Source organism: Panthera uncia, assembly GCF_023721935.1.
Source record: "Panthera uncia isolate 11264 chromosome A3 unlocalized genomic scaffold, Puncia_PCG_1.0 HiC_scaffold_11, whole genome shotgun sequence".
Lineage (NCBI taxonomy): Eukaryota > Metazoa > Chordata > Mammalia > Carnivora > Felidae > Panthera > Panthera uncia.
In genome coordinates this window covers 29,959,205-29,981,005 of record NW_026057578.1, presented here as the reverse complement: position 1 = coordinate 29,981,005, position 21,801 = coordinate 29,959,205, and the positions used below count along the sequence as shown (strand labels likewise).

Below are 21,801 nucleotides of genomic sequence, written 5' to 3'. Positions count from 1 at the left end.
ATACGAGGCGGCCCCGCCGCCCCCGCCGCCCCGGAGGGCCCGGCAGTGGGCGGCGTGCCGGGAGCCGCCGGCGGCGGCGGCGGCGGCGTGGTGGGCGCGGGCAGCGGCGAGGACAACCGGAGCTCCGCTGGGGAGCCAGGGGGCGCGGGCGCGGGCGGCGAGGTGAACGGCACCGCGGCCGTCGGGGGGCTGGTGGTGAGCGCGCAGGGAGTGGGCGTGGGCGTCTTCCTGGCCGCCTTCATCCTCACGGCCGTGGCGGGCAACCTGCTGGTCATCCTCTCCGTGGCCTGCAACCGCCACCTTCAGACGGTCACCAACTATTTTATTGTGAACCTGGCCGTGGCCGACCTGCTGCTGAGCGCCACGGTGCTGCCCTTTTCGGCCACCATGGAGGTTCTGGGCTTCTGGGCCTTCGGCCGGGCCTTCTGCGACGTGTGGGCCGCTGTGGACGTGCTGTGCTGCACGGCCTCTATCCTCAGCCTCTGCACCATCTCGGTGGACCGGTACGTGGGCGTGCGCCACTCGCTCAAGTACCCCGCGATCATGACCGAGCGCAAGGCGGCCGCCATCCTGGCACTGCTGTGGGCCGTGGCCCTCGTGGTGTCCGTGGGGCCGCTGCTGGGCTGGAAGGAGCCGGTGCCCCCTGACGAGCGCTTCTGCGGCATCACCGAGGAGGCAGGCTACGCCGTCTTCTCCTCGGTGTGCTCCTTCTACCTGCCCATGGCCGTCATCGTGGTCATGTACTGCCGCGTGTATGTGGTAGCTCGAAGCACCACGCGGAGCCTCGAGGCGGGCGTCAAACGAGAGCGCGGCAAGGCCTCCGAGGTGGTGCTGCGCATCCACTGCCGCGGCGCCAGCACCGGTGCGGGCGCCGGCGCCGACGGGGCCCACGGGACGCGCAGCGCCAAGGGCCACACCTTCCGCAGCTCTCTGTCCGTTCGCCTGCTCAAGTTCTCCCGCGAGAAGAAGGCAGCCAAGACGCTGGCCATCGTCGTGGGCGTTTTCGTGCTCTGCTGGTTCCCCTTCTTCTTCGTCTTGCCGCTTGGTGAGTGACCCCTCTCCAGCCCCTTCCCTTACGCCTTAGCCTGTGGCCGTGCCTTCTCTGCACCCAGACTTGGATGGCCTTCCCGGGTGGAGGGTGCCTCTCCACCTGAGCATGGAAGGTTGACTCAGTAACCCTCCTGGACTCTTAGGCGGGTGCACTTTGTGGGCGACAAACGAGAGGCCTTTCGTGCCTGCAGGATTCATTTTCCAGGCTTCTGACTTCTGTCCTCCCTCTGAATTGCCGTTCCGAGCCCAACCCCCTAACTATAAAAGGTCGGTGGAACCTGTGAGGGCACATGCCCATAGCATGTGGTCAGCGGTGTACATGTTCCTCTACATACCAGCCCTCCCAGCACACACCCAGATGTAAATGCCAGACCCCCTGCCCCTCCCCCGGAGGTGGGTGCACTGTGGGTGGGCCTACTTTCATTCAAGGCCAACATGCATGTACATTAGCAGGTACTGGAAGCCACCTGCTTTTTCCCACACTCACTCCTCCGTGTCTGTGAAAGCCCTGGGCTTTCACTTCCGAAATCTCCTCTTGGGGGGCGGGGGGGTGCCTGTGTGCCATGAGAAGGAAAGGGATAGGGGCAAATTATCAAATGGGAAGTTAATATCGTTCATGGTTGTTTCTGACATTTACTGAGTCCTTTTTCTGAGAACTTTCTTATCTCTTTCGGCAGGCTCCCTGCCGTCCTGGGAGGTAGGCGGCTGTTCTCAGGGGCTTAGTTCTACCCCTGAAGGCCCCTCCTAGAGGGCCTTGGGCTGGGTCAGCACAGGGAGCAGAAGGGGAGCAGCATCTCTGGGGACGCATTTGCCCTGAGTCATTTTGCCCATGTCTGCAAGCTCAGTTTGGGGCCTCCCGAGCTGCCTTTCCCAGGCCTCGCTCCCTCCACACTGGGCGGCTGAGTCAGGAAGGGGACAAGGGCTTCCCTCTTGCTCCCCTGCAGGCCCTCTCCACGCAGCAGCCGGAGTGAACTTTATGCATTATAGATTAGCGTGTCGCTGTCTACTAAAACCCCTCAATGCTTTCCACACTGCCCTGGAAACAAAATCCAAACTCTCCACCACGGCCTGTGAGGGTGACCTTCAAATTTATTATTGTCCAAACCAAAATGAGACATTATGGATATTTATGCTGGGATCACAGGCACAAACCAGGACAGCGGGGGCAGACCCGGACACAGGGTCCCCCTCCTGGAAGGAGGGCCTTGAGTGATGGCCTCATGACTTTGCCACCCTACCGCTTCCTCACTGCGCGCTCTGGCTCCCCTGACCCTCTTCCAGTTCCTTGCCCACACCGAGCTCATGCCCTTGCATTTGCTCTTCCCTCTGTCTAGCCTGCCTCCCCCCACCCCCATCCCCGGCTAACCTGAGGTCTCCGTTTCAATGTCCCCCTTCAGAGAGGCCTTCCCAGACACCTCAGTCTCAGCGTGTCCTTCTCTGTATTTTTCTCCCTGAGGGGACAAGTTTCTGTTCCCTCACATCTGCGTGTTGCTTGGCTGGTGCCTGACCTCCCCGCACTGGCCAGAAGCTCTTCAAGTCCAAGGCTGTGTGGTCACCAAATCCACAGTGCCCAGCACAGTGCCTGGCATGTAAGGAGCAACGTAGCACAGCAGCAAGCCCCGCGGGCTCCGGCTCCAGATAGCCTGGGTTCAAGTCCCAGCTCTGCCCCTGACTCACTGTGTAACTTCGGGCAAATCCCCGAACCTCTCTGTGCCTCTGTTTCCGCATCTGCAAATTCAGGACGGTGATGATGGTAGCAGTGCCCACTTGCAGGGCCACGGCAGGAGTTCAGTGAGTTATTACGTATGCATACAAACGTCACATGTCGTGAGTGCCATGTAAGCCATTGCTATTATAGTAGCTGCTTGCTGAATATATCAGCTGCTCGTTGAATAAATCACTGACTTGGAAATCAGCCAGCCAGAGGCTGCGGTGGGGGTAGAGGGAGGCAGGGACACTGAGCCACACACTTGGAGGGTTGGGCAGGCAGGCAGGAGAAAGCCAGTGTGCCCCCCCCCTTTAGAAACCTGCCCAGGATTTAGAACGTTCTGCCCCCCCAACCAGACTCACCACCCAGGCTCCTTTCTCCCCCCAAACAACCCCCGCCATGTCCCTGCCCAGCTGTGCCCTGTCCCGGGTGCCCTCATTCCCCTCTGCCATTCGCTTCACACTGGCCCCCTGTAGGGAATGATCAAGCTGTGTACAGAATTATGTTCTTTTATAATTTGGGGTTACAGAATGATGAACAGATAAGGAGAAGACAATATACCAAGCGCCCCTGTACCCATAATCACCCATATTGAACAGATGTTAACATTTTGCCATATTTGCCTCAGATCCTTTTCTTTCTCTTTTCGAAGAAATAGAACCCGGCCTCAAGTAAGTCCCCTCCTGCTGTCCCTTCTTCCTTTTCTCCCTCCCTCCCAAGAAGTGAATGTGGAGTCTGTCACCCCCATTCATCTGTTTATACTCTTACCGCTGACATCCCCATCCATAGTAACGTACAGTGTGACTTTAGGATGTATGTAAATGGCATCAGGCCGTGCACATCATTCTTGAGTTTGCCTTTTCATTATGTTGGTGAGATTTATCCACGCCGGTCCATTTTAGCAGCAGTATCGTATTCCGTGCGAGGGTGTTCCGTGGGGTGTTGATGGAGGCTTCTGCCGGACGTTAGAGTTTTCACGTTTTTCACTGTTAACAGTCAACAAAGGGCTACTGGGTTTGTTTGTTTTTTGGTTTTTGTGGGTTTTTTTTTTTTTTTTTGACATTTAGAGCACGTGTGCTGCTTTTCCAGGAAGTCATCCCTACATTTCCATGGCCTTTGGCTCTTTTTCAATCCTTCCATCTCTGCTGCTCCTCACGCTTGGTGTGGGACCCCCAGCGTGTCCTTGTCTCCTCCCTCCTGCCAGGCTGTGCTGTGCCCAGCCTCCTGAGCCCCAGGGAAGAGCCCAGAGCCCTGGTGGAGCCAAATTGAGTGGAATCTGGCACTAAGGAGTACGCAGGACAGAGGCCAAGCAGGGAACCAGAATATTCTGATCCGCCGTGGTGTGGCTTGGAGGGTGGGGCAGGGCCCCAGAGAGAAGGGGGAGCAGAGCTTGTAGTCGGGGCGGGAGTGGCCTGAGGGCTATGCAGAAAGGAGAAGGGGCCAGGAGGTCCTGACACCCCCAGCACTGGGCCCAGGCCTGGGAGGAAGGAGGTTTCTTTGAAGGAACAGGGAAAATTCTGAGCAACAACTTTTGGGGGGAATGTGGGATCCAAGGGGATGGTATATCTTGGTATGAAAGTACCAATATATGGCAGGGGCGGGGGATGCTGGGAACTTAGATAAAGGGGACCAAGAATGGAGGTGGTTGCCAAAGCACGAGCATGGGGTACAGTCTCGCAGAAAGAGGATGGAGGGACAAAGAGAAGAGAGGGGCTGGGGACAGTGCTTCGGGGAGCACCCACTTTGAAGGAACCAGAAAGCAGCAGAGAAGGAGAGCACCAGGAGGACAGGCATCTCCCTCCTCCCAGGCCCCGGTCTCCATGCCGGGTGTGACCAGCACCAGAGTTGGAAGGATTGAGAAAGAACAGTGTGTGCCAGCTCGGGCTATAGACTGTGGCACCTAGTAGGGCCACAACCCAGGGGTTGTCAAACAGACCCAGGGTGCCCCTCACCCAATCCTCTGCACACAAAGCTGAGTGGAAGTAGGAGCCACAGCCACAGCGGTGACACAGCCAGTGAGCAACCCCAACATCCCAGAGACCATTGAGACCCTTAGGAAGGGATCCCAGTGTCCCAGAGGGTCACTGGTCCTGGGGCCATGGGACTGCCATCTATAAACCTGAAATGCTGTGGGTCAGGCCAGCGTGACAGCTGAGAGAGACACAAACCCGTTGTCCTGAACCACGGAGCCTCTGGGGGCCCAAGACATTGGCTAGAAAAGACTGAGTGAGACGCAGACACCGCACCTGAAATCCTGAGGGGCCAGGAGAGGGATCTCCCACACCTCCACTGTCCCCTTTCCCCATAAGCAGCAGCAGCAGCAGCAGGGCACGTGACAGGCAGGCAGAGGGTCAGCTCAAAGAACCTGATGTTCTTTCTATCACGTGTCTGACCCCAAGATGCCAGTCACATGGCCAGGAAGGGTGGCATTGGCTCCTTCTGGGGCACCCGGGGAGCTGTGTATGGACACAAGAAGCGTCGCTCACCCTCATGGGAGGGTGCCCACCTGCCTGGCATTCCCTGCTGATGCCCAGCTGAGCCATCCCGTCCACCAGAGTGCCCCTGCATCCTGGTTTGCCTAGGACCAGTCCTGGTTATTTATGCCTGTGGACGGGCATGATTACTAGTGATACTCCCCTTTCAGTCTCAAAGGTGTTCCAGGCTGAACAACAGAATATACGGTCACCAGTTCTTGGGGCCTGTGGAGGAGGGGCTCTTGGAAGCCCTTTCAGATATGTACCCCCTCCCCTCACCCCAGCAAGCTGGCGCGGAACTTAGAAAATAACAAGACATTGTGTAAAGGCCCCTCCTGACATCTAGAGGAACCCAAACTTACGGAATACGTTTGGAGAGGGGCAGCAAGTTTGTAGCTGCTGCCTGAAGACTTCCACCGAGGACGCCCAGAGAAAGGGGGCATGGTGCAGGCTGGGGCCGGCCGGAAGTACACCTGATTAAAGCCTCTGGCCCAGGGCACTTAATGCAGGAGTCCTCTCACCCCCCCAGAGGTATGGGCCAGTGTTTGGGGGTAGAAATCCCTGTGGGCAAGAGGGGAGCAAAGGAACTGGGGGAACCTTGCCCTGGCAAGCCCCCATCTGCAGAAAAACTCCCCCCTGGGACCTATACACACACACACACACACACACACACTCACTCACTCACTCATGACAGCCCCACCCTAGCAACCACAGGCAGACCCCCATCCTGCACTTGGTTGGGCAGGTCACCAAGCCTCACTGGCCTCTGAATTGGCCTCAGAATGTGCTCAGTCACGCAAAGCAGCCTCAGAGGCTCAGAGCGCACAGTCCCCTTTCCAATACAGGGCGTACAAGCTGTCTGGAGGCTCAGATACCAGAAGTCCCAGGACAGTCCAGCCACAGTCCCAGAACCCCACCTCCAGCCATCTGTGAGCCATACCTGGGCCTCCCTCCCACACTGTCAGTCTCAGCCCTGTGATATCACTGCCCACCCCGACCACCCCTATATTTAGTTAGGTACTCCTTCATGCTCCCCTAACACTCCTCACATGTTTTGATCACAGTGCATTGTAATGGCCAATATTCTTACACATATCGCAAAGCATGAGGGCAGAGGAAACTATACATGTGTAGATACAGAAACGTGAAGATATTTGTGGGGTGCCCTGTGGCTTGGGAGACGTGGAATGGAGAGCCTGTAAGAAGAGGGGTCACAAGATGAGACAGGAGGCCATCAACAGGAGAAAAGGGAAACAAATTGTGGTGTTTTCATTGGCTGAACTACCATGCAGCGAGGAAAAATAACAACCGTGTTGCCTGCAGTTAAGGTGGATGAATTTCACGGACGCTGTGTTGGGCAACATAAGCCAGATCTGAAGTTAAAAGCATGCATACTAGATGATTGTATGTGTATGAAGTTCAAAACCAGGCAACACTCATTGATGAGAAAAATCAGAATAGTGGTATGTGTAGTAGGTGGTATTGACTGGAAGAGAGAGCAAAGAAACTCACTATATGCTAACTAATTTGGATGTAAATTTTAAAAAATAAAAAAAAATTAATAAAAAAGCCTTCTGAAGGACTGAGAATGTTCTAGATCTTGGTCTGGGCAGTGATTACATTGGGGTGTGCACATCACATAGTCATCAAGCTATATTCTTGCAACGCATGTGCTTTCTAACTTGACTGTCATCATCTTGTGGCTTAATTAGAGAGAAGACAGGAGGAGGCAGAAGAGAGGCTTGAGCCATGCTGAGGAATTGGTGTCCAGACTGGAAAGCACACATTGGCAGCCAGCTACGGAGGGTAGCATGTGCATGTGCATCTGAGAGTGTGGAAGGACTCATCTCCCCAAGTTCCCCGAGGTCGTGCAGGGACCTACGGTCACAGGGGGGAGCGGTGGGGGATGCTTTGCTGCAGGTCCTAAGTAGTGGCATCACTGTTCCCTGACCCAAAAGCCTGAAGAAAGGGCTGGCAAGCCATCCCCTCTCCGTGCCTTTGCGGAACCTGGCACATAGTAGGTGCTCAGTTAATGTGCACAGAGGGAGGGAGGGGTAGAACCCACATCCTCCCTCTCTTCACATCCTTCCAGGACAAGAGTCTGAGTGGCAAAGCACAGCACTCTTTTTTGTTTGTTTTGTTTTATTAGGAGAAGAACACTTAACATGAGACCTACCCTGTTAACGCATTTTGAAGTGTATGATACAATATTGCTAACTGTAGACACAGTGTTGCACAGTAGATGTCCAGAATTTATTCATCTTAAGTGAACGTTATACCTGTTGATTGACAACTCCCTTCCCCCTCCACCAGCCCCCGGCACCCACCATTCCACTCCTTGATTCCCATGACCCAGCTTCAACATCGTCAACCCAAGGCCAGTCTTGGTTCATCCCAAACCCCACCCACTGCCCCACCACTGAGGATTCTTTTGAAAGAACATCCAGACATCATATCAGTTCATCTGTAAATTCTTCAATATGTATTTCTAGAATGCAAGAACTTTTTGAAAAATAGCCACAATCCATTATAATGCAAAAAAAAATGATTGTTTAATATCAAATACTGTCTACTTAGTGTCCAGATGTCGCCAGTTGCCTCATAAATTTGTGGTTTGTTTGAATCAGGATCCAAATAGGGTACATGTTGCAGATGGTTGATTTGCCTGCTAGGTCTCTTAAATTGTAAGATTCTCCTCTCCCCACCTTTTCCTTGCAATTTATTTGGTGAGGAAACCAGATCATTTGTCCTAAAGAGTTGCCCACAGTCTGGAGTTTGCATCCGCATGGTGCCATTTAATGTGTCCCTCTGTTCCCTGCACTTCCTATAAACTGGCTTGATCAGATTCCGGTTCAGGGCTTTGGCCAAGAATTCTATTTGGCGCCGTTAAGATTGGTCAGAGGCTCAGATGCCTGATAAGATGTTTCAGGCTCAGCTTGTACTTTTTTCCCCCCAGAACCTGGGAGCCACCATTTCTCTGAAGAGCCTTAGTTTCTTTTAGTAGTAAATGATCATTTAAAGACCACATTCTGAGCTCTCAGCTGTTCAGTGATATTGAGTTAGTCCCTGATTCAGCAGATAGAGCTAGGAAGTACTAAGAATGAATGAATGAATGAATGAATGAATTTATGAATGAGAGAGAGAGAGGAAGAGAGAGAGGAGACAGAGGAAGAGAGAGGGAGGGAGGGAGGGAAGAAGGAAAGAAGGAGGGAGGGAGTGAAGGAAGGAAGGAAAGAAGCAAGGAAGGAAGGAAAGGAAGGAAGGAGGAGGGGAGAAGGAAGGAAGGAAGGAAGGAAAGAAGCAAGGAAGGAAGGAAAGGAAGGAAGATAGGGGGAGGGGAGAAGGAAGGAAGGAAGACCACTGACAGGGTGTACCTAGGAACTGCTCCTCTGCCTACATCCCTGCTGCTACAGAAGGGTGTCCAAGGCCAGACAAGTAGTTCCCTGCCAGCCCCACAGAGTTCATGGATCCTGAGGCAAGCATGGGGGGCACAGGACTTCTGATCTATTCCTGGTCCGTCTCAAGCCAGGGGACCTACCAGTTACCTCTCACCATGGAAAACTGGCAAGGCAAGTTATCCAAGAGAATTGGCTTGGCACAGCTGGCCCCACAGTGCCCTCAAATCACCCCTCTGTGTTCTCACAATTCATCTGAGAACGGGCCCCTATCCAGGTCTCTTCTTCCCAACAGCCTTCCATGATTGTGCCCACTTCAAAATGGCCTTATCTCATACCACTCTCCCCTTCCCCTTCTCTGTTCCAGTGATCCTAACTTCTGTGTTGGCCTCCAGCGTCTCAGGTGCCCTGCTGCCTCAGGGCCTTTGCACATTCCCTTTCCACTGTCTGGAATTCTTTCGTCAGATGGATGCATGGCTCACTGCCTCACAAGGTCTTCAGGTCTCAGCTCAAGTGTGCTTTATTAGGCTTGTCTGACCCTTTAGAGTATAGCAAAGAGGTCTGCTGGTGGCAGAGGTCCCAGCCTCTCTTGACAAAGGAGCTATTGAAAGCCACTGAGTGAGACATTGAGAGAAGTGGCAGAGAGAAAGCAAGTCTAGGGCTGGGAATTCCTTCTCTCCTAGCCCTGCTGGCAAGAAGATGCCTGAATATCTAAATGAATGTGGTGGTATTTTTTTTTAATGTTTATTTATTTATTTCAGAGAGAGAGAGAGAGCAGGGGAGGGGCAGAGAGAGAGGGAGACAGAGAATCCCAAGCAGGCTCCACACCATCAATGCAGAGCCCAATGCAGGGCTCAAACTCACGAACCCACGAGATCGCGACCTGAGCTGAAATCAAGAGTCAGAGGCTTTACTGACTGAGCCACCCAGGCACCCCTGAATGTGGTATTTTTAACCCCGCTCTATCTCTCTGGCCAGAGACAATGGCTGCCTGGGGATGGAAAAGTGACTCGTGATGGAGGGGGTGGAAGAGGGGGCAGGCTGGGGTGCAGCCTGATATTTCATGGTCGGCTGCAAGTTATGAGCAAGGCTGGCTGTGAATTCTGACATTCTGCCAAGAACAAGTTTCCTTCTGGTGATGCCAGAAGAGTGCTGTTAATCACACAGTCCGCCCCATGGCTTCAGAGCAGCCACTCCTCAGTGAGGCTTGGCCAGATCGGTCCAGCTGCAGGCCTAGCCGGCTCCTCAGTAGCATCTCCTACACCTGGACGTCGCCGGTCCTTAGGAGAGGGGACTGGCTTGTGGTCATCAAGGCCCCAAACACAAACCTCACAGGCTGTGTCAGTGTCCCCAACCATGTGTGGGCCAGGCTGGCCCAGCCAACATACCATAGGATAAACTTACCTGCCGGCAAAGGAGAGGCCCTGCCTTTTATGACTGGTGGACGTCCAGCCCTCCCTGGACATTAGGTTAGGCTCCTGACAGAGGCGCCCCAGTATAGGGAATGGGGAAGGGCAGGTGGGAGCAAGCCTGATGGACGCTCACGTGAGAGCAAGGTCAAGGAGAAGAGAGAAGCAAGCAGGAGTTGTTTGTGGTCTGCGGTCATCTCCCACCTGCGTTCTTACTGCCTCTCCTCACAGGCGCCTAAGTAGAACCCCTCAGCCCCTGCTCTGGGTCAGGCACCTGTGTTCGCGGCCAGGATGGAAACAGCCATCAATCTCATTCCTGCCTTCGAGAAACCGGGAGCCTAGAAGGGTAGACAGAGCAGTAACAAATTTTACTAAAATGCAGGCTTGCATGAAAGGGCACCCAGGCTTGGTGGGGAGAACATCTGACCTGAGGCCAGAGGACGGGGTGGGAGGAAACAGTTGGGGCCAAGCAGAAAGGCAGAAGGAGGCCAGCCCCTGTGGGAAGTCCTGCCTGCAGCTTCAGCCTTCGGCTTGGGGGCAGATTTGGAGGGAAGCAAGCTGTAGACAGCACCATGCCCTAAAAAGCCTTGAATGCAACACCAGAAAGCCTGGGCTTGGTCCTCAGAGCCACCGGAAGCCACTCACGCTTTTCAGAGGGATAAGGAGAGAAACCCGTTTTAGAAAAGGCCTCCAGCAGCTATGTGCAGAGTGGAGAGGCCAGAGGACCCCAGGGGCAGTCCCAGCCATGCAAACAAAATGAGATGCCAGACTAAGCAAAGGCTTCAGGAGCGAGGTGAAGGGAGGGGGACCCCCTCTAGAGAGAAACTCGAATGTCCCGGGCGTGATGGCCAGGTGGACACATAAGGTAGAGAAGAGGGACTCCTTCAGCAAACTCAGCAAGCGTTCAGCACCTACTGTGTGTTCGGGGTGCTCAGGAGATCTCTGGGGCCACGGGAGTGCCGTGCCAAGCAAAACAGGCACGAGTCCTGCCCTGTGGACTTTGCTGCAGAGAGAGATGATGGACAAAATGAAAAATAGCACGGGAGACGGCAGGAAGTGCCAGGGGGCAGCAACGGTGCCAGCTGAGGGGGGTGGGGGGTCGCAGGCGGGAAGACCATGCAATTTTCCGTGGGAAGACAGGGAAATGTCACCACGAAAGTTAGGGCATGAGCCCTGTGGGTATCTGGGGGAAGAAGATTCTAAGGCAAAGCAAGTGCAAAGGCCCAGGGTGGGAGCGTGTCCGGCATGTTCAAGAAGCAACATGGAGGGCAGTGTGGCTGGAACAGTTGGGGGGCAAGTAGGAAGAGGGGACAGCAGAGAGGTTGGGGGCCACATGTTGAGCTGTGTAGGTCATGGGGTCTTAACAGAGAGGGGGAAGGGCAGCTTTTAGAGAGTCTGGGAGGCCAAGGAGTGATATGATCCATTTATATGTTTAAAGAGTCACTCTACGGTCGCCTGGGTGGCTCAGTCGGTAAGGCATCTGACTCTTGGTTTCGGCTCAGGTCATGATCTCGCCGTTCGTGAGTTCGAGCCCCATATTGGGCTCTGTGCTGACAGCACGGAGCCTGCTTGGGATTCTCTGTCTCTCTCTCTCTCTCTCTCTCTCTGCCCCTCCCCCTCACATACATGTGCTCTCTCTCTCTCAAAATGAATAAACATTTTTAAAAAACAAAAAAATAATCACTCTAGCTGCTGGGTTGAGGATAGATTGCAGGGTATAAGGGTGCAAGCAAGAGACAGTGGGGAGGCTACTGAGTTCCTCAAGGCGGGAGATGATAGTGTCTTGTACAGGGTAGGAGGGCCCCTGGAGTAGGGTACTATTGAGTTCTGACCTCAGGCCCTTCCTCTCTGCCTTCAGTCACTCCATTCTATAGCCATCAGCCTTGTCATTGTTCTTCAAACATGCCAGGGCCACCTCAGGGCCTTTGCACTCGCTGTTCCCTCTCCCTGCAATACTTTTTCCCCAGGTGTCCGCATGCCTCATTCAGCTCTTTACTCAAATGTCACATTCTCAGCAGGCCTTTCCTGGCCACCTTATCCAAAATTTATACCACCACCCCCAGCCACCCACAGACTCATGAACACACACCTCCCATCTTCCTTCCTTGCAGTACGTTTTCTCCTTAGCATATTTTATTACCTGATATGGTTGCATTTTCCTTGTTTATCCTATGCATTGCCAGCCTTGCCCAATGAAATGTAAGCTTCATGAGGTCAGAATAAGTGTGAAATGCCAGTAGACACCCAAGTGGAGACATCTGGGAGGCAGGTGGATCTGAGTCTGGAATCTGGGAGAGCCATCTGAGCTGGAAATAGAGCTGCGGGCATGATCAACCTAAAGCCGGTGTTTAAAACCACAAGCTGGGGGGTGCCTGGGTGGCTCAGTCAGTTAAGTGTCGGACTTCAGCCTCAGGTCATGATCTCACAGTTCGTGAGTTCGAACCCCGCGTCCGGCTCTGTGCTGACCACTCGGAGCCTAAGGCCTGCCTCATATTCTGTGTCTCCCTCTCCCTCTCTGCCCCTCTCCTGCTTGCACTCTATCTCAAAATAAATGAATATTTAAATAAATAAGTAAGCGGGGATGAAATTGCCCGGAGAACACAAAGGGAAGAGATTACAAAGACTCTTCTGAGAAGGACGCTCCCTACATTTTGCAGCGGAGACGTGCGGAAAAAGCAGCAAAGGAAATTGACACCGAGTAGAAAGTCCAAGAGCGTGGCGCCCTGGGAGCCACGGCTGTGATGAGAGGAGTCAGGGATGGATGAGAGCGGCGTCTGCAGGTTGGGATCTGGGAGGAGTGGGGCTGTTGCAGCAAAGCAGTGAGGAGCAGGTGCGGAAGAGGCGTCGGCAGGTGTGGACAGAACGAATAGAGAGAATGACGTCATAGCCTGAGAACCAGCAGAGAGGGGGCAGCTGTGACAGGGGCATGCTTGCAGGGGACTGATGGATGGAGAGCACCATCAGCAGGGATGCTGACCTCGGGCAGGAGGAGAGACCCCTTTATTACCAAGGAGGAGGAGAGGTGAGGAAGGCTTGAGCAAGTGCCTGGCTTCTTTAGCTTCTGTTTTCTCTGTGAAACAGGAAGCGAGATCAGCTGCCCAGAGGAGGCAAAGATGGGGAAGTAAAGGCTCAGGGGGCTGGTGCAGGACTTCGGGAGAGCGGGCTGAGGGTGAGCGGCGAGGTCACTGGACGCCCCGGACGGAGCTGAGGGCGGGGACCCTAATGTATTCAGGGAGCCGGTGATTCGCTCCAGAGTTAGGGTCTGGATGGATAAGTACAACCCAAATCCAGAAGGATGCGGACACGGGAAGACTGAGAAGGGGCATCTGAGGTGTGAGTGGATAGGAGTCTTGGCTAAGCAGGGATGATAGGAGAAACCCAAGAGGCTGGCAGAAGGTCAAAGTACAGAGAAGAAAGAGAGGACGAGGAGCTGCACTGAGCAGTGGAAACCGGGTTTTAAGTGAAGAAGTGCTCAGGCTTATTTTTTAAAAGGACCTCCCCAGCTGCTGTGTGCAGGACAAGGTGCGGGGCTTCTGGGGCTGGAGCAAGGGGCTCACTTAGAGGGGCACTTTGAGGAGCGCCTGGGTGGTTCAGTCCATTGAGCCTCTGACTCTTGGTTTCAGCTCAGGTCATGATCTCATGGTTTCGTGAGTTTGAGCCCCACATCAGCCTCAGCGCCGATAGCGTGAAACCTGCGTGGGATTCTCTCCCTCCCTCCCTCTCTGCCCCTCCCCGGCTCACGCTATCTCTATCTCTCTCAAAAGTAAATAAATAAAACTTAAAAAAAAAAAAAACTATGAAAAGGCACTTTGGGTAGATGAGGATAGTCATTTGAGGGTGGCACCAAGTGGGGGGATTCCAGGACCAATAGTTGTTGGTGACGGATGGGATGCAGGGTGTGACAGAGAGAGGGCTTGGAATGTGTGGAGCACCTACGATGTGCCAAGCACACGTGGAGAGCTTTCCAGTTTAAAGATAAGATAGACAGGGCCGCCTGGGTGGCTCAGTCCATTAGGCGTCCGACTTCGGCTCAGGTCATGAGCTCACAGTTGGTGAGTTCGAGCCCCGCGTCCAGCTCTGTGCTGACAGCTCGGAGCCTGGAGCCTGCTTTGGATCTGTGTCTCCCTCGCTCTCTGTCCCTCCCCCATCCGTGCTCTGTCTGTCTCTCTCTCTTTCTGTCTCTCTCAAAAATAAATAAGCATTGGGGGAAAAAAATAATAAGGGTAAGATAGGAAACCGACAGTAGCCTGCAGCTTGGCCCTTAGAAGTGAGAAGATGTGCTATGGGGAGAGTACACCTAACCGCCAGGTTGGGAGGGGCAGCGCAAGGAGGGCTTCCAGGTGGAGGCACCTCTGGAGCTGGCACTAACAGGTGGAGGAAAGAGGAAGGGCACTCCAGGATGAGCAGAGGCCAGAGGGCGGCAAGAAGCGAGCGTGGCCGTTTAGCCGATGCACGAGAAGACGGAAGTGAAGACTGCTGAAGAGAAGCGGGAGCCACAGGGGAAAGGAGAGCCAGGGTGTGACGCTGGGCGCCGGGAGAGAGGGGTGGGAACTGAGGGAGGGTGTCCCACGAGGGCCTCTGTTTCTAATGACAGCTGCCAAGTTGAGCTAGCACACCTGGGCCCTCGGCCTGCGGGGAAGGTTGGGGACAGTGCAGGGAGTGGGAGAGGGAGCCAGCTCGGGGACGGAGAAGGGGGCTGCCGGGTACCGAGACACAGCGGCCTGGTCTCAGAGCCCCCTGTGCTCATTGAGGCTTTCCTGTAGCTGGGCTATGGGGCTGGCAGAGGCGTGCGGTGGGCCCCTGGAGAGGGACGAGAAGGCAAGACAGGCAAGGTTGGCCTGAAGTAGCCACAAGCCCGAAAGTCCAAGTGGCTAGGGACCAGCAAGCTGGGGGTGGCCCAGAAAGGGCTTGTCCACCAATGTCCCCACAGCAGGCCGGCATTGCAGGGACAGTGCCCGTCAGCCAAAGGCCCATCCTCAGGGATCTCGGGGCAATTCCCCATTTCATCCATGCACACAAAGGGCCGGGAAGTGCCCACAGGCCCCTCCGACCCCAGAGATCTTTGCTAGAGGTTGGAGCCGGTGGGGGGCGGGCAGGACAGCAGGAAGAGTGAGACTGGGTGCGGGGAGGCATGGAGGGCAGACGGCAGCACTCTGGGAAGCGCTGGGTGTGAGGCTCAGAACTGCCACTTGTGAGGGGAACAGAGGTGCTGTTGCCTGTGGAAGCTGGAGCCCAGGCACGGACGTCTGTATCTTCCGGGCAAGATGTCTGCGCACAGTGGGCAGAGAGCACATGAAACGATTGTGCCAGATGCTGTTAGTGACCCACCCACCCCACCCCACCCCCTGGACCTCGAGGGGTGCATGGGCTGACTTCCACCCCAGGCCTGCCGGCATCTTTGCCCAGGGGCTTTCTCCACCCACCAAAATCCTCATCATCCACTCACACAGCAGGCAGGAGGTGTGGGAAATTAACACCCTTGGGAGTAGCCCAACCAGTGACTGATGGGAATGGGTGTATAGATACCCCACCTCCCTCACCCCGCTGGTGGGATGGCTCTGAGGTCCCTGAACTTCACGGTCTCCCAGAGCTCCCAGTGGGATTGTGCCCCCCCAGTTGCCCGCAGTTCGCACCTTGCACTTGAATCCTTGCCTCAGGGTTGGCTTCTGGGAGAGCCCAAAGGAAGACAGAACCTCAGCAGGACACAGTAGGAAAATCTTGGGGCAGAAAGGCTGCGTGGTTCCCGGTTCTTTGTGTGTAAGGAATTCTCAGCCTGTAGCAAGCTTCTGCACAGGTTGCTTGAGCATAAATTAGAATAGTGTTTATAACACAGCCCGGGGCATAGTACAATACTCCATATCACCCACCGATCTGAGTAAACACCACGCTGATAACCATGCTGTTTGGCCGGCTTCAGGCTCGCAGCTGAAAGCATAGTCCACTGATTTGTCATCCTGCGCTAAATATAAAAGAATTGTGGCCTGAGTCAGAGTTATTTTCAGCACTGTGTCTTACTTTGCAGCCATTGAGGGATGCTATTCAGAGAGCCACCTTCCTGGAGCCTGAGGTCAACCCTGGTGGCCCCCACATTCCGAGGACAACTGTCCAACTCCTCTCCCGGGGGAAACTATCTTCTCAACATATGCTGACTGATTGCCCAGCCTCCCCCGAACCCACCAGGTCTCAGCTTCTGTTCCTGGCTCCTCTCCAGAGCTGGGAGCTGCGTCCCTTCCCGGGGCTGAGTTGTCCTCTCTCAAAAGCCACAGAATAGGGAGAGGGGAAATAAAGACACACCAGTGTTTTTATTAAGAGCCTGCTAAGTCCTGCATCTGAGATGTATTAATCTTCACAAATCCCTTCCTAGGAAATATTCTTTTTATTTACTTATTTTGATTTTTTTTAATGTTTATTTCTTTTTGAGACAGTGACAGAGCACGAACGGGGGCGGGGTAGAGAGAGGGAGACACAGAATCCAAAGCAGGCTCCAGGCTCCGAGCTGTGGGCACAGAGCCGGATGCGGGGCCTGAACTCACGGATCTCGAGACCTGAGCTGAAGTCGGACGCTGAACCGACTGAACTCCCCAGGCGCCCCGAGAAATATTCTTGTATTTCACAGAAAACGTGAGACTTGGATGGCCAAATAACTTGCTCAGGGCTGCGTGACCACAGTATGAGAGACCTGTCCCTCGTGTTGCTGTGTGACCTTCCTCTTCTGCCACCATCACCATGTCTCTTGGTACCAGGAATTCTCCCTATGGCGGGAGGTGGGTGATGTGCAAGGGCTCCCAGGTCAAAGAAGGGGGCACGGTGCCTCTGCCCCCTCTGGAGGGGACCCTGCTCGTTTTTCTTTGGGGGCAAAGAGAAGAGAGAGCGGGTCCCCTGATTTGTCAAGGACCCTGCTCCTGGCCTGCTCAGCCTCACGGGCACCCACCCACAGCTTTTGCCTGGGATGCCATGCTCTCGCCACCTTCCCCCTTCCCCTGCTGCTGCTGAGGATGTGAGCATGAGACGGTGGCTTTTGCCTTCTGGGTCGTGCCCTTGCATTTTGTCAGGTGCCTTTTGAAGACGTGACTCTTTCAGGTCCGTGGTGGGGATGCCAGGGGAGAAGTTTGTGAGGAGGGTCTTTCTGACACAGCTCAGATCCTAGTGCACCTACTCCCTCCTGCCTGGCGCTCTGCTCCCGCAAAGCCATCCCCAGAGGCTTGCCTGACCACTTCCACTGAGACAGCCCCCCTGACCTGCATTCCAACAGCCATGGGCATTGTGTTTATTGAGCCTTAATTCTAGGCTCTGTCACTTGCCTGCTTGAAAATATCCATGACTCCCAACTACTCACAAATAAATACAGAGATTCCCAGCATTTTTTAAAAAAAATTTTTTATGTTTATTATTTTTGAGAGAGACAGAGCACTAGCGGGGGAGAGGCAGAGAAACAGAGGGAGACACAGAATCTGAAGCAGGCTCCAGGCTCCGAGCTGTCAGCACAGAGCCCAGCGCGGGGATGGAACTCGTGAACCTCAAGATCACGACCTGAGCCAAAGCCGGATGTTTAACCGACTCAGCCACCCAGGTGCCCCTGAAATTTCCAGCATTTAAGGCTCTTCACCATCTGTCCCAAATGACATTTCCTCGTTGTATCCCATAGGACACTCCCAGGCCCCAAAGTTGTAATCCTCTTACCCACCTGTCCCCTCCACTCCTAACACCTGCTCCTTGTCCTGCCAGACTCCAGTCCATCCTGTGAGAACCCTGGCAGCCCCACCCCCACCCCACATGCTGAACACTGCCATCACCCCCATCTTCATTCCCTTGATATTTTATGCACATAGCTACTGAGAGAACCTGGCCATGTTTGTTGTGAGCTCAGCGCAGTGCCTGATGTGGGGCAAGCCTTGGTCAACATTTAATTCAAAAGTTCTTACCCTTTCTGTGCTAGAGACTACCTGGGCAGCTGGCAAGCTTGTGGAGCCCTTCTTAAGAGTTATGCTTTCAAATGCATAAGCCAAAATACAGAGGATTGCAAATAAAACCGATTTCACTGAAAACATCAAAATATTTGTGAATGAAATCTGCGATCTAGTAAGTGACGTGCTTCTGGGTTAAGGCATTAAATAGCAGTGTTATCTAGTGGTGGGTTCTGATGACTGTCGTTTCCAAATAGCATACACAACATTGCAAAGCATCTGCAGCAACTGAATGTGATAGGAAAATATCTGCGGGGAATCAGGTGAATCTGCCAAGCCAGCACCAGTTTTGAGCTGGCTCAATTAGGTGGAATTCCAATTAGGTGGAATCAGGTGAAACTGCCAAGCCAGCACCAGTTTTGAGCGACAAGAGCCGTGATTTCCTATGGTTGGGTCTCATTCTATTCGGGTTTATTGGCTACACTCATCATGGAGGGAAATGCTCCATATCAGGTAGAAGTGAATAAAATGGAAGACGATTTTTCCTCCTCCAAGTTCGTGGACCCTTCGAATTCTCTCAGGGACCCCTTGGGGGAGATACGTTGAGAGCCCCTGGTGGATGACCTTGCGCCTGAGGGCATCTAACAGGCGTGGGTCTCTGCCCCCTCCCTCCCCGCAGGCTCCCTGTTCCCGCAGCTGAAGCCCTCGGAGGGCGTCTTCAAGGTGATCTTCTGGCTCGGCTACTTCAACAGCTGCGTGAACCCGCTCATCTACCCCTGCTCCAGCCGCGAGTTCAAGCGCGCCTTCCTCCGCCTGCTGCGCTGCCAGTGCCGGCGTCGCCGGCGCCGCCGTCCCCTCTGGCGCGTCTACGGCCACCACTGGCGGGCCTCGACCGGCGGCCCGCACCCCGACTGCGCTCCCGGCCCGGGCGCCGCGCCTCCTGGAGCCCCGCTGGCCCTCACCGCACCCTCCGCCCCCGGCTCCCCGGGCACGCCCGAGATGCAGGCTCCTCCTGTCGCCGGTCGTCGCAAGTCGCCCTGCGCCTTCCGCGAGTGGAGGCTGCTCGGGCCGTTCCGGAGACCCACCACCCAGCTGCGCGCCAAGGTCTCCAGCCTGTCGCACAAGATCCGCGCCGGGAGTGCGCAGCGCGCAGAGGCCGCCAGCACCCTGCGCGCGGAGGTGGAGGCGGTGTCCCTAGGAGTCCCCCACGAAGTGGCCGAAGGCGCCACCTGCCAGGCCTACGAATTGGCCGATTACAGCAACCTCCGGGAGACTGATATTTAAGCACCCCGAGCTAGGCCCTGAGCTAGGCCGGGGAGCGCGGTGAGGGGAGGGCAGGCAGGGAGGCTGGCTTTGTTCAAGAGGCCGGTGCGGCATCAGGGACCCGGACACTGATCAGGGCGGCTGCTCTCTGGCCTCCCTGAGGAACTGGGGCCGGGGTAAGACCTTTGAAAGTTGACAAGTTTTGTCCCCCTCCTGACACAGGTGCCCGGAGCTCCTTCTTGAAGAGGAAGGGGCTTCGGGCTCCGTGGGGCCACTGGCTCCCAATCCCTGTTTGAGAAACACTGTCCCATCCCTGCTCTGAACCCTGGGTAGACAGCCTCAAGTATGGCCAGGCAGGCCTGCCTCTCCTGGGGAGGAAGGGGCACAGAGGCCCTGCTTGGCTCTCTCCAACGCCTCCCCTGGGGAAAAAGTCCATGGGGCCAAGGCTTCTCAATGGACAGAACTTCTCCTTACTGCCGACTGGAGGAACCCAGTGGACCTGCCAACACCACCAACAAGCTTTGGTGGCAGATTGGGTGACCATCCTACAAGCCTGTTGTATTGACCCATGGACCCACTCCCCCCTACAGAGGCTCTATCGTGCATACCCCATCACCCGGCCCTGCCCCTCATTATGTCCAAGGGCCTTACTGTTTACACTCTGTACATAGTGCCTGTGCCCGTCACTTCTTGCTGGGATCTGGAGCCATCAAACGGGAAGAGCTTTGTTTGTCATTTTGAGACATATTTATTGGTAAGAGTACTTCTATTTTGTCCAAACTGTGCAAACTGTCCCTCTTTAGCTTGTAACCCATAAAGAATTACTTTTTTTTTTTTTTTTTTTTTTTTTTTCTAAAATCTTTCAAGTTCTAAAGCCCCACAACAGGATAGATTGGGTCTGCATTCACTTTCTAATTGCACCTTAAGGCCTCTTCAACTGATGGCTGCTATCCTCTGGGAATTTTAGCTTGACCAAAGGACTCAGGAGTTTGGTGGCTTTTAAAATTCACATGATTAGTCTTGGGAATCAAACAGTAATCATAAGCATAAATTTTCGCTTTGTCAGTCTCCCCAGATGTATCTGTGATGCTCTGAGGGCCTCAGTGAGGAAGGTGATCAGTTAAATGGGTGAAACATTACATGAAAAAATATACAAGCCCATGTAGACAAGTGTACATGATGAGTGAAAGAACACCTACCTAGGAACCATACTTGTTAGCTTTGAGTGAAATGTCCAGCACTTGTCACATTCTCAAGAGACTGCAGGTAATCTAGTCTTCGGCTGGATAATATCAATCACATACATACAACCAGAGTGGGGGTAGTGACTGTGGTCCCGTGGAGAGCTGGTTAGGTGATACCCCAGGGTGTCTGGAGTGGGGATTTTCTAAAACTGGAAGAGCCAGTTGCTGGGCCCCATGTGGACCAGTAGTTTGAGCCAGAAGTTTCCATCCTGTACTGAGGAAGTAAGTAGTCTGAAAGGTGCTTGAAAGGTCACCACAATTTTAGACCTCTCACCCCAATTTTATAAGGTAAAAAGACTGCCATTATTGGTGCCCAGGAGCAGACATTTCATACTGTGGGTCTACAGCAGGGTCTAGACCCTCAGGCCTGGCATCCCCCGAAGGCCCAGGAAGGGCAGTTTAAGGTGGGGGGTGCTGGGAACATGCTGCAGACCCCAGAGGGGGCCCACTTTATGGCACATTGGCCACCCTAAAGCTGGGGACACTGGGGGACAGTCCTTGCTCTTTTCTCACCGAGGTGGGGGCCATTCCTCAAATCAGGGGTCAACAAAGGGACAGACCCCATTGTCAACAAATTGAACATTGGGCTCCCGGGCAGGGGTTCAGTGGCAGGGGAGGGTCTCTGAGCAGGTAAACATGGGCTCCCACATGCCAGGGCAGGTAAGCCCACAGGAGGCCAACAGCGGGGACAAGGGAGCACGCTGGGGAGGGAGCCTTCATAAGGGGAATTTTGGGGGGTCCTCCCTGTCCTGTCGTGGTTAACCCGTTAGGCATGAAGGCAGGTGGGGCTGGCAGCTTGCCCAGTACTTTCTCCAGGCACAATGACTAATCAGCAAAACATGTCTGATGTTCAAGTCTCAGCTCCCATCTCCTGGGCACCGAGGCCCTCTGCACACAGCTGTTTCTTCCTATACCCCCATACCAAGCCTTCAGGAGATCAGGGAGAGCTGCAAAGCCTGCAGAGAGGCTGTGCCACAGCTAACACACTGAGTTGCTGACCTTGGTGTCAGGACATGCCAAAGGGTCAGAGTAGACACATCTGATTAGAGATACTGTCTCTTCGGTACATAGAGAAATGAGGCCGTCGTCTCCGGGAGGCCCCCAGGAAAGGTCAAGGTGGCTGGGAGAATGGGAAGACTCTCAGCACTGATTAGAATGGGAATAAGAGTTCCTTTACACAATCTTCAAGAAATGGGATGAGGCCTTCAGGGAGTTTGTGAGTGGGAAATGGATGGCCCTGTGAGATGGGACAGGGCAGAACGAGCCTCCAAAGACACTGGCATTTGCCTAAGCCCTTTGCCCCCACCATCCTTAGAAAGTCTCATTCCTGCTTCCCACTCCGGGCCCCAGTCCA

The 21,801-nt window shown here is 54.4% G+C and overlaps 1 protein-coding gene across 1 annotated transcript in view; it reads left to right on the top strand.

The window, feature by feature from the left end:
• ADRA1D (adrenoceptor alpha 1D) overlaps positions 1-20,177 on the top strand; it is a 20,694-nt gene extending 517 nt beyond the window's left edge. Inside the window, exons 2-3 of the mRNA XM_049651080.1 lie at positions 8-1,045; positions 18,620-20,177. Of these exons, the coding sequence (XP_049507037.1) occupies positions 8-1,045; positions 18,620-19,224 (1,643 nt within the window). The 3' untranslated portion in view covers positions 19,225-20,177. The remainder of the gene's footprint in view (positions 1-7; positions 1,046-18,619) is intronic.
• Positions 20,178-21,801: the final 1,624 nt, after the last annotated feature.